Source organism: Anastrepha ludens, chromosome 2 (assembly GCF_028408465.1).
Source record: "Anastrepha ludens isolate Willacy chromosome 2, idAnaLude1.1, whole genome shotgun sequence".
Classification (NCBI taxonomy): Eukaryota; Metazoa; Arthropoda; class Insecta; order Diptera; family Tephritidae; genus Anastrepha; species Anastrepha ludens.
The window spans coordinates 102,042,485-102,066,633 of record NC_071498.1 but is presented as its reverse complement, the minus strand read 5'-3'; the positions used below and the strand labels follow the sequence as shown (position 1 = coordinate 102,066,633).

General features: G+C 37.0%; 1 protein-coding gene across 1 annotated transcript in view; it reads right to left on the bottom strand.

Annotated features, from left to right (window-relative positions):
* Positions 1–21,554, bottom strand: part of LOC128854927 (melanopsin-like) — a 33,282-nt gene extending 11,728 nt beyond the window's left edge. Inside the window, exons 1-4 of the mRNA XM_054089407.1 lie at positions 20,925–21,554; positions 7,053–7,218; positions 6,466–6,598; positions 6,075–6,273 (exon numbers count right to left, since the gene is read on the bottom strand). Of these exons, the coding sequence (XP_053945382.1) occupies positions 6,075–6,273; positions 6,466–6,598; positions 7,053–7,218; positions 20,925–21,411 (985 nt within the window). The 5' untranslated portion in view covers positions 21,412–21,554. The remainder of the gene's footprint in view (positions 1–6,074; positions 6,274–6,465; positions 6,599–7,052; positions 7,219–20,924) is intronic.
* Between the last annotated feature and the right edge of the window lie 2,595 nt (positions 21,555–24,149).

Below are 24,149 nucleotides of genomic sequence, written 5' to 3'. Positions count from 1 at the left end.
ACGACGAGGAATGTCATGCTGCCGCAGAAAGAAAGGATGCCGCCTATAGAGCCACGCTGCGATCGGGCGCAACGCGAGCCATGTGGGATCGCTACAGAGAGCTGAAAAAGGAAGAGAGACGTATTATCCGACAGAAGAAACGAGAGGCCGAAATACGTGAGTGCGAAGAGCTTGAGATGCTGGCCAACAGGAACAACGCCCGAAAATTCTACCAGAAAGTTCGGCGGCTTACAGAAGGTTTTAAGACCGGGGCGTTTTCCTGTAAGAACAAGGACGGCGAACTGGTGACCGACGTACAGAGCAATCTTAAATTATGGAGGGAACACTTCTCGAACCTATTAAACAGTGACAGCTGCGCATGTCACCGAGAAAGTGAAGATCCCGATACCCCAATCGTTGACGACGGAATTGTCGTTCCGCTACCCGATCATGACGAGGTGAGAATAGCGATAACGTGGCTAAAGAACAACAAAGCCGCGGGCGCCGACGGACTGCCGGCTGAGCTATTCAAACATGGCGGCGAGGAGCTGGTAAGGCGCATGCATCAGCTCCTATGCAAAATATGGTCGGATGAAAGCATGCCTGCCGATTGGAATTTAAGTGTGCTCTGCCCAATCCATAAGAAGGGCGATCCTGCAATTTGTGCCAATTACCGTGGGATTAGTCTTCTAAATATCGCCTATAAGGTTCTAGCGAGCGTATTGTGTGAAAGGCTGAAGCCCACCGTCAACCAACTGATTGGACCTTATCAGTGTGGCTTCAGACCTGGAAAGTCTACCATCGACCAAATATTCTCAATACGCCAAATCTTGGAAAAGACCCATGAAAGGAGAATCGACACACACCATCTTTTCGTCGACTTCAAAGCTGCATTCGACAGTACGGAAAGGAGTTACCTGTATGCCGCGATGTCTGAATTTGGTATCCCCGCAAAACTAATACGGCTATGTAAGATGACGTTGCTCAACACCAACAGCGCCGTCAGAATTGGAAAGGACCTCTCCGAGCCGTTTGATACCAAATGAGGTTTCAGACAGGGTGACTCCCTGTCGTGTGACTTCTTTAACCTGATGTTGGAGAGCATCGTGCGAGCCGCAGAACTTAATCGCTCAAGCACAATTTTTTATAAGAGCGTACAATTGCTGGCGTATGCCGATGATATTGACATCATCGGCCTTAACAACCGCGCTGTTAGTTCTGCCTTCTCCAAACTGGATAAAGAGGCAAAGCGAATGGGTCTGGTGGTGAACGAGGACAAAACGAAGTACCTCCTGTCTTCAAACAAACAGTCGGCGCACTCGCGTACGGCACCCACGTCACTGTTGACAGTTATAATTTTGAGGTTGTAAAAGACTTCATCTATTTAGGAACCAGCATTAACACCGATAACAATGTCAGCCTTGAAATCCAACGTAGAATCTCTCTTGCCAACAAGTGCTACTTTGGACTAAGTAGGCAATTGAGTAGTAAAGTCCTCTCTCGACGAACAAAACTAACACTCTACAAGACTCTCATCATGCCCGTCCTAACGTATGGCGCAGAAGCTTGGACGATGACAACATCCGATGAAGCGACGCTTGGAGTGTTCGAGAGAAAGATTCTGCGTAAGATTTTTGGACCTTTGCACGTTGGCAACAGGGAATATCGCAGACGATGGAACGATGAGCTGTATGAGCTTTACGACGACATAGACATAGCGCAGCGAATAAAGATCCAGCGGCTACGTTGGCTGGGTCATGTCGTCCGAATGGATACAAACGCTCCGGCTTTGAAAGTATTCGATGCGGTACCAGCTGGTGGTAGCAGAGGAAGAGGGCGGCCTCCTCTGCGTTGGAAAGATCAGGTGGAGAAGGACTTGGCTTCACTTGGTGTGTCCAACTGGCGCCGGTTAGCACGAGAAAGAAACGACTGGCGCGCTTTGCTAAACTCGGCCAAAATCGCGTAAGCGGTTATAGCGCCAATTAAGAAGAAGAAGAAGTCTATTATATGCGGGAAAACCTTCTGAATAAGACAATGTTTTTCTTTTGTGTTTCAGGTGAAAACTACGACCGCAATCTTACACGCCGTTTTACTAGCGCGCAACGAGAAGCTGTGCGAGATCCCTCATATGCCCGCCATTTTGTTCTTTTATTTATGTTAAAAACTGTTTATTACTCTTCAATCATGCCTTCAAATAAATGCAAACGATTATTCCTGTGTGTCGCTTTTTTCGCCTCAAAAAAAAATTGCGAAAAAACACCTTTTTTTGAAACCACTGATAAGAGGCCTCCCTTAAGCCGATCTCAGATATTTGTGTCGAATCTGAACCAGGTTTTTTCATTTTTTGAAAACTAACTTTATTTAGGCTAACGCCCTTTGCCAATTTGTATTGTTTAGTTTCTTGAGTTATACAGCTACTTCAGACGGATGGACGGACGAAAGCGTTGACCGCCGTAGCCGAATTGGTTGGTGTGAGACTACCATTCGGTAGTACAGGGTTTAAAGCCCCATGTGAACACGAAACACGGAAATTGTAGAAAATATTTTTTCTAATAGCGCTTACCTTTCAGCAGACAATGGCAAACCCCCGATGGTGTTTGTCCACGTAAAAAACCAATTGCCGTTTGGGGACGGCGTAAAACGCACATTATAAAGATAATGGAGATCGGTAAAACACGCAACAAAGGATGTAAACCTCAATTATATATATATTTGAAGTAGGGGTGATTTTGTCCCATCTCAATACTAATATTTGCGATGGATCTAAATTAGGTGGTGAGCAATATGCGAACCATGTTTGGTACGAATTCTATTAAGTCAATTTTCAAAATTATTTATATACAATTTGAGTAGTCTTGTGACCAAATTTAGAATACCCTTGTTCACAAATGCACGGCTGACTATAAAAGTGCCCCGTTCAAGTACTCTAAGATTCTTACCCAAACAAGTGTGTCGTGGCGTATGATGAACATTAGGTATGCTTTTATAACAATCATTCAATAGGGGTTTCCACGGGGGCGAATTAATAAAGTTCAGGATTTCACTTTTTAATCTGGAATTCCATTAAGTTTCTAACATTAGTAGTTTCAAAATTTTAAAATTTTAGTAGATTTTTGATTGTTTTCGCCTTAGAAAATGTTGCCCATTTTCTCCGCATAACGAATGCTCGATATAGTTTTTTATACGCTAAAATTCTAAATACGGATATGTTTTGAAAAATTGTCGAATTTTTAAAACCCAGCTTTAAGGGGACAGATACTCGTAAAATTAAAAAAAAAAAATGTTTTTTTTTCATAAAATGTTGATATAATTCTTTAAGAATATGTTAAAAAAATTTAAGAACGTAAATTTAAGTATTTCTCATATTACTGATCGTCAACCGTGACGACTCTGTTCATTGCGTTCCAGCGCTGGGAGAGGTATAGTTACGTTGCCAACTTTAGACGCGTTTTTCTCAAAACTATATTTTTCGAATTGGCGTAAACGATAACTCGAAAACTTATTGACCGATCTCCCAGAAATTTTGCACATATCTTTTTAAGATATTACTTTCTATGTGAATTTAGAAGTTTTCGAAAATCTTTCGAAAAAATAGCTTTTTCGAAGCACAAATAGTTGGAAAATTCGCCCCAAAATTCATTTTTTTTAAACCATTTTATTCCGCGAATTTTTTTCCCATTTTTGTTTAATTCATATAGAAATTATGACATTAATAAACAAAAAACTGTTTGGTTTTTTATGCTCAAGTCACTGACTCCGATGCTACAATGCCCGCCGTTTGAGAAGCCGCGTTGCGACTTTCCTGGAAGAATTGAGTGTACATCCGCCATTTTAAATTATTAAAAAAAAAAAATCATATTATTTTAATGTATAAACTGTATGCCAATTTAAAAAAAAATATATTGACTTCTTCATTTTAAATAATTTTAATGAAAATCAGGGAAAATATGGCTGTTTACAGGTATCTGGCCCCTCAAAATTTAAAACTTGAGTTATTATGGGTTTTGTTATAACATAAACTACGTTTTCATGGAAAAATAATGTTAATTAAAATTTAATTACGTAAATGGTCAAAAGTGGCCTATAAGTGATTCTTTTGAAATAATTTAAATTCGAATTAAATATATCCGCCAAAAACCCAATTGGAGTTTTATATCTCAGAAAAAATGTTTGTTGTGATTATATGTCCCAGAATAAAAGGTCGATTTTAGGGTTTCTGAGTATGTGTAGCCTAATCTTTATGTGTAAAACTTTTTATTAGGACTACTTTGGAAACGGTTAAAACCCATCAACCACCACAAATTGTGTGATATAAAGTCCCCAAAAAGACATTTAGTTCTTGCCATCGACGACTATAGTGACTAAACCTAACTTATTTTAGTGATGCGCACTTTTTCATTTGCAACAGAATTAAATCATTTCCTAATAGTTAAATTTTTCTTAATAGTTGTGCTTGTGCATTGCCAAAAAATGCATGTTTATTATATTATTAGTATTATCAACCGAAAATATAATTATCCGTTTGGGATATAATATAATACAGCTCTGGCAGAGCCTAATCGGTGAAGTTTGGGTGCCTGAAATGAGGTTTCACTTCTTAAGCTAATTTGATCTTATATGGATATACGCTGCGATCTTTATGGCCTAAGCGCGCGATATTTTGTGTTTTTGTTTTGCTGAATAACCAATGCACGATTTTTTTTATAGAGAAAATGCGCATACATCCTCAGGGGAAAAGATTTTAAAAAGTCATTGGTATTTTTTAGCCCCTTCGTACTTGTATTTTTTTTTATTTAGAAATAGTTGTGCAGCTTCGATAAAATTCGGAAAATTGTGAAAATTAGTTAAAAAGTTGAAGTGATATTATCTGTCGCCGGTTGTAAGATCAGCTCCTATTAATTCATTGTTTATTAGTGTTTTATTCACTATGAAATCAACGGATTATCGTTTCTGCGATATTTATGAGAAATTCGGTAGTAAATGTAATAATTTCCAACCTATCCAGTTTATACAAGAAATTTATATATGCAATTGTATGAAATACTCAATTGTCATGCCTTTGTTGAAAGTCTCAATGCTTTAGGAATGATTTCTTTGTTATTTCTCTGTGCTTGCAGAGTCATTGCCAATAGTTGTGGAAGACATTATTTTATAGTTATTATTATTAATATTATACTAGATTAAAAAAACACAATATCGAAGATTTTCTGTGAGAATGTCATAACTCAAACAATCAAAAATTCGTGAAAACCGGCTTCAAATTATATCAATTTGCTATTCCAAAGTAAAAGTGAATACAAATTATCATCTGATGAAATGCCGTTTTAACGCCTAGAATTTTTTACACAGCATAAAAGAAGAACAGGTGGTAATTCCACATATCTTCTTTTGTTTTTGTTTTAGATTATGACGGTCTTTTGCTGCAGAACGATATAACCAACAGTTCTTGGTTGAAACTTAACGGCGGTTAAAGCTCTGTAAAGCTGCAGAAACATCAGACGCTATAGCTAGTTTTTGTTTGCATTTGAGGTTTGCTGACTACAGTGGGCTAGCTGAGAGAGAGCTGCTCGTGCTTTTATTTAAAGTTTACGTGTTTGGTTTGCTTTTTTAACATTTAGCATCTTTTAATAACCAGAGCATTTATATATTTTTTTGCTAAAAATAAAAGTGAAATTAACTTTTTGGACAAAAATTCCACCCCACAAAACTTCACTAATTGCATCTCATTAGTTGCGGCACTGAAATTGTTCTGGAAAATGTTTTGTCACTATCATTGTTAACATAACATTTATGTTGTCTCGCGGAGGTTGAGAGCTTATATTGTACCATTTATGAAAGTGAGTTAATGCGCTTTGACGTAACAACAATTTCATAAGAATTTGTGCATTTGAACGCGATGATTAACTGTAATTAAGCCAAAACAGTAGTTGTTAAAGCTTGTTGGAAATAGGTTCAGGTTGTCTTGAAAGAATAATTTTCCGCGAAACTTCTCTTAGTAAGCATTGAATTATTTTTATTTTTAAATACAAATACATCATAACATCACCTCTAACGTTGGTCCATTTGATAACTACTACTCTACTAACATTACTCACCAAGCATCCTGATTACACGACTCTGTGCGCTAATCCCGCGGTGTACATCAAAGCTGCGCCTTGGCACTGCCTGCAGCAATCGGCTGCGCTTCAATTTTATTCCAATCAGTACATAGAGCACACAAATCGCTGTCATGGGACCGCCGAAGAAGATAAACCCCGAAACAGCGAAAACATGTTCGACAAAGTGGTTGCCAATCTGTAAACGAGAAAAGATGCCAACGCACACACACACATATGCATGGTTAAACATGGAATGGACAATACGGACAAACACAAAGATAATGTAAGTATGTATATGTGTATGTATGTATGCACATGCAAAAGTATGGCAGTGGACGTCGGTCTACTATATTAAAACTAAATGACCTCTACAACTTGCTGAACTTACCGTACACGAGGTGCCGCCCTGCTCTGAGACAACGGAGAATTGCATCGCCTGCGGCAGGGCGAGCAGCAACGCCGCCACCCAAATGGCGAAGATGAACTTGATAGCTCGCGATAGCTTCGACATGGTGTGCTGTCTGCAATTAGGCGATAAAAGGGAGGAACAAAAATTCACATGGGTGCATTAAGTGCAGAGGTAGGTACTACATATATTGTACAAGTAAATATGTATGTTTGTTTGTGTGCATGTGTGTGCGTAAATTAAAGTAAAAATCTTGAAGGCGTAACGAACGGCGTCTTCTAAAAATTGGCAGCCGTATCGCAACAATTAATCGCTTAAGTTGTCAGTTGAAGTTGAAAACTAAAAACGAAAGAAAGAAATGAAAAAAGAAAACGTGCGCTCGGCCCAATTGTAAAACCGGTGTTCTGCTTCTTCTTTTTGCTGTCACATTAACGTAAACGAAAAAACTCAAAGGGAAAACAAATTAGGGTAATTGTAAAAATACCTTAAAATAAGCCAATAAGTGTCAGATGAAAGAAAGAAAATAAAATAAAAATTTTGTTAATCAGTCGCAATCTGCGCGCACTCACCGAAATGGATGACATATCGCTATATATCGTTCAACAGTAAATGCTGTAATGGTCAATACTGTCGCGTTTGTCGCAGTTTCAGCCAGAACACTGCCCAGAATGCATATCACATCGCCAAATGGAAATGCATTAGGATACCAATAACTGTACACATCTTGCGGTGCGCCTGCAATAGATAATAATATAAAAAACTATTAGGTACTGATAAGTAAATTTGACTGAGTCTATTTAATATTCTAAACTCTTGTAAATGACGTCAAGAAGGCGAACTTCCGAAAACAGAAATTAATAAAAAAGGAGCAAAACACAAATCCAACCGCATCGCATTTGAAAACGTACAGCGAATTGTTTTCTTATAATTAATTTAAATCCTTTTGTAGGAAATATGTTATATATATTTTTTTTCCCCACAGTTCCTAAATGAAATAAGTTATAATTTCGTTTGTTTAGAGCTAGATGTTCAATTTGACTCCAGGAACGGCCTGCCCTGTCCGCCTCTGCTGCTACTTGTCGCCTCCATGTGTTGGCTGGTCTCCCGCACCTACGGCTTCCTTGGTAGTTCCAATCCTTGCGATATCATCCTGTGGTTTGCGCAGGGATCCATTTCCACTTGTGATGCATAATTTCTATGTGCACAGGTGTTTGCCCGGTAGGCGCCCAAGGATCATTGTTGCTTATAATATCAGGCCAGAATATCCAGATTATCTTTCGTAGGCAACGGTTTAGGAAGGATTGCAATGATTGTGGTATGCTTGTTGTTAAGTTCCATGTTTCACATCCATACAGAACTACCGACTTCACGTTGGCATCAAATATTTTCAGTTTTGTGTGCCTGGAGATGTGGGCTCATCTCCATACCTTGCCTAGCATGCCAAATGCAACGCGTCCCTTACATATTCGGTTGCGTATATCAGTTGTTGATCCGCCGTTTTTTAAATTATGCTTCCAAGATAGCAAATTTCATCTACATCTTCAAGCGGCGTTTCGGCAATTTAAAAGGTTTGTGCTTCAGTGTTGTTAATCCGCTTACTTTGGTCTTTGCTATGTTATTTTTAGACCTGTTTGTGCTACTGCATGGCATATGGCTTGTAGTTTAGCTGATGCACCTAAGTATTTGTGCGATAGTAAACAAATGTCGTCCGCATACGCTAGGGATTCAAGCTGACCGCATAAACCCCAGAACATGCCCCTGCTGGCCGCACACGCTTGTCGCATTGTTAGGTCCAGGACTAGGTTGAACAAGAGTGGAGATAATAAACATCCTTGCCTAACACCGGTTTGAACTTCGATACTACCACTGAGAGTTTTTTCGTATTTCACGCGGCATGAAGCGCCCGAGTACAATTTTTTATGATGCTAATAAATTTCTCAGGCACTCCTTTGCATTCAAGGGCTTTCCAGATTGCTTCATGATTGAGAGTGTCGAACGCTTTCTCGAAGTCTCACTAAAGTGTACATATTTTTCAATAAACGTACATAAATTTTAGCTTGATGTTAAAGGATAGTAATTTTAAGAGTCATAAGTTTACGCTCCTCGGATAATTGAAAAAGTTACACGAAAAATAGTTTTTAAGTTTTTAATTTTTAGCTATATAAAAACATTAAATTTATTAAGGGAAACGCATAATTCATTTTAAATCACTCAATTTAACATATAAGTTTTATTTGAAATGGATAATGACAAACTCTAAAAGTATACGCTCATTTATTGCACACAAAGTTGTAATTATTAAAAAAAACTCTCTGAAATACAGGTATACTCGTGTTTGAGTATTTGTAGTGGAAGAGGGAGACACGGTGGTCCAAAAATTTCAAAAAATCAATTTTGTGTTTATTCGATATTTTGAAAGTGTAGTATATACATATCTTAAGAATGTACTGTGAAATTTTCATGCGGAAATTCCCAATAATATAGCTTCTACGGCCCATTACCCCGCGCGCTCCTGTACCTCAAACCTGAAACTCATTTATTTCGATCTGGTGTTGTCAAAAAAAAAAACAAAAAAAAATACCAAATCGACTGAAATTTTAATATGTTGTTCACAACATCAATGGTTATCGCACGCGCTAGAATAATAAAATTATTATTACAATTATTTCGTATTTTTTTTATTAAAAGGCTGAAAAAAGGCCGATTTTTAGAGTGTCAAATTCAAAACCGGGCCGGTTTGTACAATTTTTTTGTTTTATTCTAGTACGGGACATAGCTACAGTCATATTGATTAACATTTTTTTTGGTTTTTGTGTTTCAGATAAATAGAACAGCCAAAAGGTACAACACCGTCCAGGTTCAGTTTTTCGGGAGGATCAACTTCAGCGCCATTTTTTAAGTTAATATATTAAAATTAAAAAAAAAGAAAAGTGGTAATTTTTGTATGTAAAAGAAGCCAAATAAAAAGCCTAAAAATTTAAATATCGTTTTTCGTTTTTTTTGCTGTAAAACAAAATTCCTGAAAATACCCCAACTTTTCGACCTCTAGACCACCGGGACCCCCCAAATCTGGCGATTATTGGTGTTGGCAATAGCTTGGGGACATTACAGAGAAGCTTTAACTTTACTTTAAGAGCCGTTCTTTTCATGCGGAACAGGGTATTCGATTGGTAATTCCCAATAAGTAAACTTATCCATTGCTGATGGAGAAAACTGCTGTTACCTGTCACGTCCGACCTACTGTCGTAATTCCTCCTGTCACTAAGTAGAGGGGACTGTAGAATGCTGGTTGGACTGATGACGGGCCACTTTCTATGGGCAAAGCACATGGAAAAGGTGAGAATCTCAGGCAGTGCACTCTGCCCAGAATGTGGAGAGGAGGATGAGACGGCGGACCGTTTTCTGTGCGTCTGTCGCGCCTTCGCTTGAATCAGGTTTGAGGTCTTTGGCACTGATGTGTTAAAAAACGACCACCTTGGCTCCTTGGCACCACAAGATCTACTCAGATTTCTTCGGAGGTCGAGTAGATTTAAAGAAAATTAAAAAGGGAATCCGAGTACAGTACAATGGAATTGTGTCTGAGTGCTGTACTTGCTAGTATGTCCCGACAAAAAAAAAAAAATCCATTGCTGAAATAATAAACTGCAATTTTCCCACGCCTCTAGCCGCCATATCCATATGTACACCCACACTAGCACCCCAACCCTACCAAGTTTTACGGCTGGTAATAACTTTTCTTTATTCAACGCTGCACCAGATTTCTGTTTTTGATACCAAAAACTAGAAACTTGCTTTCATCCAAAAAACAAAAACTTTCAACAGTTTATATAACCACTTGCAAAAGAAATGCGTGTTTGCTTGCTTATTAGCGAAATAAATGCGTTTTTTCTATCAACTCTTTCATGATAGCTTTTCCGAAGACTCTTCTGGAAGTTCTAATATATTTTTGAACCTTATCTCTTATTTCATCTGCAACTTTTGAAGAAGTTATTTTTACATATTTCCGCACAAGCCTGATAATACTGCACTTTTTCCTTTCTGTTAATTTAGAAGGGTGCCCTACATTTGATCTGGAAGTTATAACTCCGGTATTTTTATAGTTTTTAATTACTGTCCGAACCGATGCCCTTGCTCTGCCTGTTGTTCTTTCTAAATGTCGATAGTTTTGACCTTCTTTCCACAATTTTATTATGATTCTCCTCTTGCCAACGTCAATTTCTATCCTTTTTGCATCCGTTGTTAGGCTCTTAGAATTTAATAAATAAAAGTAATAATTTTCCATAATGAAAAAATAAGAAGTGAAAGGTCTGCTTTAACTGCTTGCAGGGCTACCGCGAAAGACGTCGTAGCTACTTTCAATATCATCTGGGTCAATATTACTAATTTATCAGGAAAATGAAGTTTAATAAATTAAAAAGTTTAATGTTTTTTGTTTAAGTCACGTATTTTTTAAATTTTTTCTTCTTATGAAATTTCATCATATGCTAATTGAGACCGCGATTCGTCTATGTATTACTTTATTAATTTAAATATTACAACTTCTGGATAGCTAAAGATGCATACTATACGTAAATCAATTTACAGAATAATTTCCTTGCAACATTTCATTTTTTGGATGTGAAGAAGGAAACACTTAGCGAAAAGTCGTAAATCCAAAATTTTATCGTTTTTAACACGTTGGCTGCCACGTATCACCGGTGATCACAAAAAAAAACCTCCCCCAGGTGCCAAGTATCACCGGTGATCACAAAAAAAAATCTACCCCCAGGTGCCAAGCAAAAAAAGTCATGTTCCCGTTTGAATTTTAACGAGATATTTTTACCAGGAATAAAAGTCACGCTCCTGACGCGTATGAGCATGTTTTTGTGCTGTGTTCACTGGTGACCACTTGCCGTTTTTTAAAACGATTCTTATTTTTTTTTGAAATGTGATCACCGGTGATCACATTTCGAACAAGTAAATCAAAATAAATCAGTATCAAACTTGAGTTCATAGCGAGCAGTTGGTTGCAAATTACAGTGAAAAATAGTGAAGTGAAGTTGTGAAGTTATGAATTCCGAGGAAATACGTGATGCGTTGAATTCAATGGAAAATTCCAGTGGTAGTGGTGAGGATTTTAGTCCAGATGAAGATGAGTACATCCCAGATTCAGGCAGTGATACAAGGAGTGATGACAGTATTGATGAAGACCTCGATGTTAGTGCTACAAATGTTAATAATACTGCAGATGAAGAACAGACGGAAACTACGACAGCATGGACCTCGCCTGCTACCGGAGAGACTTTAAGAATTTCGAAGAATTTACCAATCCACCCCAGGTTTTGCAGTTACAGAAAGTTTTTGACCGATGAGATATTGGATATTATTGTTGAAGAGACAAATAGGAATGCAAACTCTCAAGTAACTGGCATCGGTACTCGCAGCAGCAGTAGGATGAATATGTGGAAAGATACTGATCGCCAAGAGAGAGCTACTTCCATCCTGGCCATAGTCATGTATATGGGAATGGTAAAATACCCTGCAATAACCGACTATTGGAAACCAAGCACATTGTTCAAAAACGCATTCGTCCCACAAGTTATGGCTCGTAATCGGTTCCAGATCTTGCTCAAATTCATTCACTTCGCAGATAATGCCCAGTCCTCTGAAACAGTGTTAAAAACTTATAAAGTTGACAAGGTCTTGCAGGAATTGATTCTGGCCTTTAAACAAAATAGCGCGCTCACCTCCGCAGGGAAAACACTTTTTAATAACGTCGACAGAAGCAACAAAGGATGGTAGGCGCAAGAGACATCGTTGCGGCATGTGCTATTCAGAATTAAAGACGACAAACTCGTCGTCAGCCGCCAGGAAGAAGGCCAAACTAGTGGCAACATACTGCACCCAATGTCGAGGGTCACCATACCTATGTCTTAAACATTTTCAACAACTACATTAAAATTAAAAACAAAAAATATAGTTTTTTCTGTTTCCAGAATTGAATTGAATTTTCTCATTTTTAATTTCGAATTATTTCAAAACTTTGTATTTTACTATGAAATAAAATATTTTTTCTTTTAAAATAAACCCTAAAATCTAGGGGCCTAGGCGTGTATCACTGGTGATACATTGGCACCTGGGGGTAGTTTTTTGAAATGATCACCGGTGATACAATGGCACCTGGGGGTAGGTTTTTGAAATGATCACCAGTGATACATTGGCAGCCAACGTGTTAACTATCAGGGCTTGGTTCAAATTTTATTGATAAGTTTTATAAATTTATATATATCCTTAACCTAAAAACAGAAACAAATCGGATTCTAGAACTAACATATAAATATGTTTTAAAAGTAATATCTAAAATTTAATATCTCTAAAACGGTTAAGTTTGGTGTTACATAACCAGATTAATCCGAAATTTCCTAAACAATCATATTACTAAGTATTAAGGCAACTTTTCCGATAAACCTAGCCTTCATCATTTGAAGAAGATGTCTGAGCTTGTTGCACGAACTCCGAGGATGCTAAAGAAAATTTACAAAAAACGCAACCAAAATATGGCTGGCAAGGCAGACTTAGGACCCTCAGTGTACCGCGGGTACATGCGATTGGGGTTCCAAGCCTTCAAAACCGCAAATTTTGGGAACTTAATATTATTGATTGGCTGTTTGTGCACTGCGACCTGAATAGATCTATTGTGCAGCCATGTAGCCTACTCGAACCGTTTTAGACTGTTAATAATTCCTAAAACTGCTGTAGGCTTAATTTCTACCAGGAGATTTGGATCTATAGCCCCATTTCTCACTTAATTTCGTCTGCGTCGTGCCACAGCTGAGCAGTCGCATAGAACGTGTTCTGCTGTTTCTTGTGCATCTTTGCAGAGTCTACAGGACTCGTTTACTATCACACCTATCTTTTGTGATAATTAAGTTTACAGTGTCCTGTTAGTAGTTCAATGTAAAGTTGTATGTCCTTCCTGCTTAGGTTAAGAATTGCTTCTGCCTTTATCCGTTCTGGCCCTATGAGTCTTTTCGATTGCTCCATGCCCGATTGGGCTCTCCAGTAATCGATTAGGCCTCGTTGTTCCTGCTCACGTAGAAAGGCACTTTTGAAGCTGTTATTTACCCCGCAGAAAGGTTCAGGGCCTGTAAAGGGAGTGTTTGCCCCCTTTTTTGCTAAAGTGGCCGCATTTTCATTCCCTTCGTGCCCCTCATATACCGGAACCCACTTCAAGGTAACAAAGTTTCTTAATGCTAGGGTATTGAGGATTTTAAAACATTCCCAGACCAACCTTGATTTGAATGAGAAGCTATCCAGCGATTTTAGAGCTTGACTGTCAGAGAGAATGTAGACATTCTCTGGCACACAGCTCTAAGGCGTGGACCTCCGCCTAGAAAATGGAAGTGGTTTTTTCCATTGCAATTGCTTTTTTGAAATATGGTCCGACAATTCCAGCCCCGGCACTACCGTCTGCCATTTTGGACCCATCAGTAAACCACACCTGTGCGCCCTGTTTTAAAAATATTTCATTGTTTCTCCACGCTGACCGGTCACTAATAACCACCTTGAATTTCTTGGAGAATTCTAGTTTTCTTTCCATCTTGTCGTGAATTGTCAAGAAGGGAGAGTTCAGGACTGAACCCAGAATCCTTACATGTCCAGTAAGATTGTCTTCTTTGAGATGGAATAGATTATAAAGCCTTAGAGTTGCACTGATTGCTGTCTCTTTGGCTACAAGATATAGTGGAATGAGTCCAGTGACCATTCCTAAAGCCGCTGCGGGGCATGTTCGCATTGCTCCCTTCACGCTTAGACAGGCTATTCTGATTTCCTTCTTCAGTGAAGGGTACCACATAAGTTTTGTTCGGATTTAACGAAAGTCCTTTCTCCCGACACCAGTTTTGCGTAATGTCGAGAGCTCGTTGCACGCGATCAGTTCTAGTAGAGTCAAATTTGCCTCTGACCATGATGACTAAATCGTCAGCAAAGCCCTAAACTTCGTATCCGAGATCGTTGAGAGTCTGTAGAACATAATTGGACATGTATCGATAGGGTGAACCTCATCATAACTTCCCTTCCGCGGTAGATCTTTACTATGAACGTCTGGTTTGAAGGCTAGCCGGAGCTTTCTTATTACATTTCGCACCAGCAAATCCGTGTATTTTTGAATTTCAGATTTTCTTACTACTTGGTAGTTTAGTTGTATTTCGGTTATATGTATTTGAACTGTACCAAACGGTTTGGAAAATTTAAATTTATTTGCAAGTCCTTTTTTATTAAAATTTTGATTCATCTTTTTTTATGGATTTTTATCTCAAAATCTACTGATATTAAGAAGAAACATTTGTTTAACAAGAATTGTAGGGCATGAATAATATTTTAATAATAATTTATTGAGAATGGCTAGACCTATTAAAAGAAGATTTCAAATAATATGGTTTTGTACCGATTTGTTTCTCTCAAATAGTGAAAGGTAATAGAAGCATACTTTTGTATTTCTAGTTTATTACAATACCAATATTACGGCGGCCGCCGTAGCCGAATGGGTTGGTGCGTGACTACCATTCGCAATTCACAGACAGAACGTCGGTTCAAATCTCGGTGAAACACCAAAAACACCTCTGCCGTTCGAAGTCGGCTTGAAACTGTAGGTCCCTCCATTTGTGGAACAACATCAAGACGCACACCACAAATAGGAGGAAGAGCTCGGACAAACACTCAAAAAGGCTGTACGCGCCAGTTATATATATATAAATAATATTTTCAATATCTAAAAATTATAAATTTTTTCCCAAAAATTGTCAATTTACTCAAACCTACAAATAAACCAATTTTCAGAAAGCTGAAAACCATGAAAAAAATTCTTGTATCACTTGATATGAAATCGCTCCATTGATTTCTCTTGAGCAAAAAACACCAAAACTATACTTTCTAGAAATGGCCATAACAAGCTGAAAGGCATTTTAAGTGCTCTTAAAAAATTGCAAAGGCTTACAACACGTTGTCAAATTCCCATGCCTTAATTCCATTTTTAAGAGGGGACACAAACTTCAACATAATTCTTATAAATATATCACAAAAGCTCGTTTGCAGTCAATGGTTTTTGGGTCAAGCTTGAAAGATATTCAAGGACCTCTGACAATTTGCACAAGTGACAAAACAGCAAACACATACGCATGTACGTGTGTGTGTGTGTGTTTACTTCTAGCAGCAACGATAGTAATCAACTTAGCTTAAACCTGCTGCTCTACTTATTTCCAAGCCTCTTAAAATGCTTATATGCAAGTTGGATTATTTTTTTTATGCCTTGCGTGGTAGGTATGTGAATCATAAAAAATATTCTGGAAGTGTCCTTTGCATGGTAATTTTATTGGGAGGCAAGTGTTTCAATTTGATTGAATGCGTACCAGTAAGCAAATAAATTTGTTTTTAGGGCTTAACTAACGGTTGCTTGCCTTTAAACATATATAACTTTTTTTTTAACAGAAGCTTATAAGTTGTATGGCACTTGATGTCGGTAAATAAATATGTTTTATGGAGGCCTTCCGATTGTTTCAATTCTGCAACATTTTTTCACAATTTTATCTCGCGATCTTATCTCACTATGTGGAAGGTAAATTTCCAAGTTAGGTGGCTCATAAGAATATACGTAGTCCAGAAAAGTTAACTTACACATTTCTTGATATTATTTCGTATGATTTGGAATTGCAAATTTCGCTTGTTAACAATGAAGTGGGAAGCTAAGTAAAATCGCATTGCAGTCATTGCATTACAAAAGTTTGGTAAAAATTCAAGTGAGATTTACGAATTGCTGAAAAAACTTAATAATTCGAGAATGTTTGTTTACCGCACGATCAATCGCTTTTTCCAAACATCTGAAGTGACAGACAGAATGGTTCGAACCAGTTCGGCCATAAAAGCCGTTCGAGAAAGAATTCGCAGAAATCCCCTTAGAAAGCAGAAAATGATATCCAGAGAAATTAGAGAATCGACCAGATCCAGGTCAAGACTAATTAGAGACGATCTCCACATGAAGACTCTTCGTTGCTCAACTGGTAATCTTTTGACAACGCGCTTGCCTATAATCCTAGGAATGATTTAATTTTGGGCTCACTTTATTTGAAAATGTTACAATATATACCTTTGAAATCAAAGAAAAAGGGCGGATCATGTCCATTTTCATTAAGTAGAAATGCCAGAAAAGCATATTTACTTTGACACCTAATTTGACAGGTATCGAAATGTCGGTGCGTCTAAAAACACATCTGTTACATCTCAATCAAAATTGTGTGGAAACATATTTTGCTTTGATTTATTGTATGGGTCTGCATAGAATTGTGTCAGTTATTCATTTGCATAGCTTTTTCAATACACTTATTTAAATAAATATGTCAGCTAATCTACATACGTGCGTACTTATATTTAAGTAAATATATTTTGTGCCGGAAGTTAAGCTTAGTTTGCAGGTCTGCAGAAATCGCTCAAAATGCCGTAATGATTGATGGCTAAAGGCGCAAAAGAAATGTAAACACAAATATTGCATATAAAATACTGGATTTTTTTTTTTAAAGGCGACATCAGCAAAAAGTAAGTTATTTTATTTACATATGTATATCTACATATGCATGTATTTTCATGTACTTGCGCATACAGTCTTAAAAGTTATTTAGGCCAAGTTTATACATATTTTTGTGGAAGATGATTTATCATTAGCAGCTTTTTCAGGGCAGCAAAAAAGCTGGGAGGCTTACCATCGGCTACCACGTTTGCGCCCACGATAAAAAGTAAGAAAATAAAAAACATTTGTATTTGTTTTATGCCCGCATGGGATTCGAATCCAGTAGCTGCTGTTGCTATATTATGTCGCGCGCCTGTACAATCCACTGTGGCGCCGGAAAACTGAGGATACTGTTGTGCACGTCCGTGTTTATCAATATTCTAGAGAGCACGCGTATTCAATCAGGCTTCTAGATTTCCCTTTTCAAAATTGAATGATTGCATATTATTATAAGTCTATAGTTGCACACTTATTTTCTGTTTCCCATATACTCGCACACACCGTTTATGGCTGTCAATACAAGTGCACACTCAATTTTTTCTACTTTGCTTTCTTGTTTTCGCAATTTTCGTTCGCATTTTAAGTGGACCCCATATATTCTTACACATACCATAATTTTATATTTTTATACGTTTTTATGTTCTGCCTTTATTTCTGGTGTATTTTTTTATATTTCTAAAGAAGCACATTTAATTTATTTGCTTTTTATTAATTTTTTATTTAAGGAATTTTTGGGCACGTCAACGCTATTATTGTAGAGCTTAGCCTAGCTAGTTTTTTATTAAAGTTTCTTTTACTAATGAACTACATTCCTAAAGAGGCAAAAAATAAATGGAATGTTAACTAGTTAGTCGCTGGGCAGCAGCTGTTAGGCACTCGCTAGTTACACATTTGCACGTATACTGCTTTTGGGTGAATACGAACATACAGGTGAAACAAACAAAAACAAATAAAGGGTTAATAATAAGGTGACTATCGAATGTAGAAATAATTTATCAAATTTCATGACCCTATGCCTTAATAGGTAACATTTCTTTCCTTAAGAAAGGTTTGGTCTGCCGTTTTTTTCATATAGTGGCGAGCTTGTCAAAGTATGAGAGATCTAAAATATTACATAAGCTTGTAAGCGAATGAGGTGGTGCATGACTACCATTAGGAAGTGCTCAAATTCGAATTGCCGGGCGTGAAACACCAAATGACAAACAATGCTTTTTCTAAAAGCGGTCGCTCCTCGGCAGGATATGGCAAATCCCCGAGTGTAGTTCTACCTAGAAAGAGCTTCTCTTAAATACCCCCTACCATTCGTGAACGCTACAAGAGCAGTGATTTTAATGTTGAAGTACTGTTTGTCCTGAAACACAAAATATTATCGAAGATTCTGAATTGGCGGCAAAGGTTCAGAATTGACGACGCACATCAAACGTTAAAGAATTGGCAGCATATTTGGGAATGACACAAAAATTAATTTCGAAACGTCTCAAAGTGAATGAAATAATTTAGCAGCAAATAATTGAAGCTGTGAGGTATTGAAAGCCGATTCTGTGCTTGTGAGTAGTTGCTTAAAAGACTAAAACGGAAAGTGCTTATACATCGCATTGAAACTGGGAACAAAAAGTGGGCTCACTTCGAGTACACGAAGCGCAGAAAATCATGGGAAAAGCTGACACATGCGTCCACGTAGGCGGGCAAATCGAATGTTCACGGTGTCAAGGTTATGCCTTGTATTAAGTGAGATCAACTGCGTGTGATCAATTATGAACTGTTAAAGCCGAGTGAAACCACTACCGGAAGTATGTGAAATAAAATATATATTTTATCCACCATTAAAACCCCATTCATTCGTCGCCCGTTCTTCCTACAAAAACTTTTAGTACCAAATTTCATACTTTGAGGAAATGAAAAAAAAAAAATCATATAATTTGAATCCACATTTCACATTTTTAATCAGAACTTTTAGAGAAATTTTTAAGTATGCAGTTTTATAGCCCATTGCATTTTGGTGTAAGAAACCAAGTGTAAAATGGCTCATAATTTGCCTTGATTTCTGACAATTTTTTTTTTGGCGCTGCTGTGAATTAATTTTGTCCTTATAATGAATGCTCAAAATTTATTTATAGAGAAGAACACCATTATCCAAAAAGTTGTCAAAAATCGACGCGACTTTTAGCCACTTTAAACTCACACTTTATAACACCAAAATTTAATCTGTAATATAAAAATGAATCGCAAAATGTGTTGGTAAGCGCATAACTCAACAACCCATGGACAAATCTTAACAATTCTTTTTTTGAAATGTTTTTTGAAGTCCAAGGATGGTTTGTACGGCGAGAAAAATTCGAATAATTTCCGGGAAACCCCTAAAACAGCCCTTTTCTTTTTCCCATACAAATATTGCGCATTCGTGTGTGTGTGCGTGTCCGCGTTGGAGGATCTAATGCGTTTACACAAAAGTGATAATATCGTGAAGCTGACCAAATTGAAAAGTAAAAAAATGTAAGAGCTATAGATTTGATTGGCCTCGCAATATTTTGCCTTTTGTTTTAGTTTCAGTTAAGGAGTTAAGGAATGATTTTATTCACAAATAATAAATAAAAATAGTTAAGTAAATTCTAAGAATAATCATGCAGGGCTGAACAAATCCAAACATATTTTAAGAATACCAAAAGATAAACATTATTAATTAACCTAGAAAACCCATGTTTCTCACATGGTCAATTGTATGTTGCCTGCTCCAGTGTTGAAAAACCATCAGATTTGTTTGTATATTCACCAGGTGATCAAACAAAAAACATTGTATATCATAAAGCACTACGACAAAAATAAAACAGATTTTTGTTAATAAGTATGATTCACTTGATTTACAATAAAGCGATTACTGAAAATACTTATATACGTTTCATTTCATTATTCTTTGTTATATCGGTTATTAACCCTATGTTAGTAATAATAATAATAAATAATTAATTATCTCTATGTTTTGTCATTGAAGCACCTCTTTAGATTATTTTTCAATCAGGTTTGAACCTTAAGTTCCCCTCTTAGTTTTAAACCCTCTGGCAAACATCCCAGTCGGGGTTTTTAGTGGGTCCCAAAAGGGTGGCCAAAGTTCGTGGAAGCGAAAATACTTAGCTCACCCGAGCTGACCCTTTTATTTAATTCTCCTGAACAGAACCATCACCATGATGATAGGGCGGTGTGTGAGGGTCAGTAGAGTACAAACGTCTTAAGGTCGAAATATTGTATAAATTGCCACATTCAAAATCTATTTGACAGAACGAAGACTATCGGGTCCGCTAGTAAACTATAAAACTGCATACCCGAAATTTTCTAAAAATTCTGATGAAAATGTTTGAGATTTTGATAAAATTTTTTTCAATTATTTTATATTTGCTCAAAGGTATTATAGGCTTGAATTTGCATGATTTTTAAAGGAGAGTGAACTATATTTTCACAATTACTACAAATTATATAAATAAATTACTGAAATTAAATATCAAATAAATAAATTGTGGAAGCTTGTCAATAAGTCCCTGTATTATATTTACATAAATATTTAACGCAGTGTATATCTATATCTACCTCGATTCCGTTATGTGAAGAAAATTATAATACCATTTTGGTCTAAAGCACTCGTGCATAAAAAATTTCGTATCACTTCTGCTCTGTTTATGAATTGACTGCACGTTTTGTTCGTGTAATCATGGAAACTCAATTCCTCTCCCATCAAATTTTCTATCTAGCTGTGTGTATCCGTTATTGTCACCCCATTTCCGATTCTTAATTCTAAAATAGCTTTGAAAACTTATTTACAGGTTGTCACCATATTTCCTTTTCAAATTTATACATAAGTATTATATTATTTGTAGTAAGTAAGTATTATTAAATATTCTCAATAGAATCTCACCTGACAGCAACAACAACAAATCCGATACAGCCAAGTTGAATAGGTAGAAATTTGTCGCTGTATGCATAAATTTATTTCGCGATATAACAATGCATGTGATGAGATTACCCAACACACCCGCGATAAATATTATTGCATAAAAAACGGTGAGCGTAATCAACACAGACATGGAGAGTTGTTGGTGCGGCAGTTCATAGGTTTGATTTAACTGCGCAGTATTTAGCAGATCCGTTAGATTTTCCGTTGAGATATTAAGTGTCAGTGACATATTCTGCTTGAATGCATCGCTCTGCAACAACTGCTGGAAATCCAATAACGACGAGGAGTCAAAGGCGAAAAGCGGCGAATTGGAATAGTAAGCTTGACTGATGATGATATCCTCATCAAGCAGCAGTACTTTATCGGTTGTTGCTTCGGATGTGGCTAATGCGCTGGCAGCAATGGCAACCGTTGCCAATTGTGGGCGCAAATGTGGGTGGGCAAACATCCTATTCGGTTGGTTGCGTTTGGATGTGTTTAGAAGGTGGTACGAAATTCCATTTTCATTTAAGACGATGTAAAATATGTGACAACATCTACAAGTATAAGAAAGAAAAGCAAATGTTTATTTAATTCGATTTTTGAAGTTCATGTCAGGTTGATTGGGGTACACAAAAGATTTACATATTTTCTGCCACAAGGTTATTCGTGAAAATCTCAAGGTTTACAAACCAAACAACACTTTAAGCAACTCTTTTCGCAGCAGCAGATATGCATATACATATAATATATAAACAGTCAGCGTCAACAGAAAATGTACACCAAATATTGATAAGGTTTAACTATTTACTTATTTATTTTGTAATTTCAATAATTACAAAAATATATATAGTTTAAACTACAATAAAAACCATATAAAGTAAAGTTTCCAACTTTGTATAAAATTTTTCATCCACATTTCTAGAAAGGTTTCGGGTATGCAATTTTATAGATCATTGAATTTTGGTAGTAGTATATAATTTGCTTGAACTATTAGGTAATACTTATAATATACTAAATAGAGGGTCCGGCTCTCGAAGTGTAATCAACTGCAACGTCACGAGAAATGGTTCGGAAAGTGAAGAAGCGACTTGAGCGAAATCCTCAGCGAAACGACGGTCTAAGCGAAAAAACTGAAAATATCTGACCGTAACATCCGCCGCATCCTGACAAATGATCTCAAAGTCAAACCTTACAAGATCCAAAAGGCGCGTGATCTCGCATCAAAGCAGCAACAAGTCAGACTTAGGAGAGCGAAAGAGTTGTCAAGAGCTGTCGGTCAATTTCCGAACATTGTGATTTCTGAAGAGAAAATTTTTCAAATTGAGCAATTCGTTAACTCCCAAAACGATAGGATTTATTTGACCGACCGTTCATAGGAGAATTTGAGTCATCGATTGGCCACCAGAAGGCAGCACCCGCTCTCCAATCGTTTTCATCGAGCTTGACGTCAAGGTAAATGCGAAAGAAAGTATTCTGGAGGTTGCTTTGAAGCCGTGGGCAGACAAATATTTCGGTGGCAGACCATGGACGTTTCAACAGGACTCAGCGCCGTCTCACAAAGCTCGAGTGAACCAAAAATGGCTAAAAAACAACGTTCCGAACTTCATAACGTCCACACCATGGTTCTCAAATTCACCAAACTGAATCTGATGAATTATTCTCTTTGGACCGTCTCGAGGGCATAGTCAAGGCAAAAAGTGGTCATACCGAGCACAGTAAATAGATTTTTAGTTGTGTATTATTTTCACACATTTTTTACTTTGAATTGAATAAAAGTAATTTCCCTAACCAAATTTATATCTTTTTTAATTGATTACACTTCGAGTGCCGCACCCTATATATTTATACTTGTGTTCACAGCAATAGCAGCGCAACGTATTGAAACATTTTTACTATTTATTTATTTTTTATTGGAGTTTACTTCTAAAGAAACGATATATAAGGACCATGGTATGAAAAATATGGGTAGTAAAATCGTGTGAATCACCGGAAGTGTACGCTGACGGAAGTGACGCGTTGCCCTTTTTCTATATTCTAGTGAGAAAAAGCACTGCATACCTTGTGGCGCTTGTTTGTTGGTGCAAACTTGTAGGAAATATATTTTCCTTGTGGGTGCGAATTTCTAGTGAGAAAAGGCAGTGCATATCTTGTGGCGCTTGGTTGTTGGTGCAAACTTGTAGGAAATAAATTTTCCTTGTGGGTGCTGCTTTCTCGTGAGAAAAGCTCTGCATACCTTGTGGCGCTGGTTTGTTGGTGCAAACTTGTCAGAAATATATATTTCCTTGTGGTTCCTAATTTCCAGGGAGAAATAGCACTGCCTGCCATGTAGCGCTTGGTTGTAGCTGCAAACTTGTAGGAAAAATATATTTCCTTGTGGTTCCTAATTTTCAGTGAGAAATAGCACGCGCACATTTTGGTGCTTATTTCCGTTTCCTATCTAGTGCGTTCGTTGAGAACCTATATACATATACCAGCATATACCAGTGATATCGTCTGAACCTTTGGAGGAGATTGTCTTCAAAAACCCTTACAATGGTTCGTCTGTCAATTACATGCCAATGAACTACCGCTTAGATATTTGTTTGAATGCATTGATGGTTCTACGTCTGAAAGCTTTAACGGTGAAATAGAGAAAAAATTAAAGGATTGTGAGAAGCTTTCTTTCGTCAATTATAAACCAATTATATTCACACTACTAGATATATCCAGTGAAAGAGATTTAAGTACGAATCAAAAATACCTATTTGATATTTGTAGTGAACATTCCAACGACAGCTTAAAAAAGAAAAACCCCAAAAAAATTGTTCATTCCAGGTGGCTTACTATAGCGAATAGAATAAATAAATTTATATTTTTCCACTAATATAGAAAAGGTCTTCATTTACTCCTTTTGCATAGTAAATATATTTTTAAATATCACGGTAATCTTCTTAAGGAGTAAACTCCAGTCGCGCGTCGGAGCTGACACACGCACCTTTTTTTTAATTTTTTTATGTTGTAATAAAAATATAGTTCATGCTACAACACAAACCTCGTAACTCAGGTTTCAAACTTTGAACCAAATTTTAGAATACTCATCAAGTTTACATTAAAATCTGAACCTTTTTAGCCAGGACCAGTTGATGTATAGTAAAAGTGTAAAAAGTCTTACAGCTACTGCAACATTTTTAATAATAAATAAATTAATTAAATAAATAAATTTTC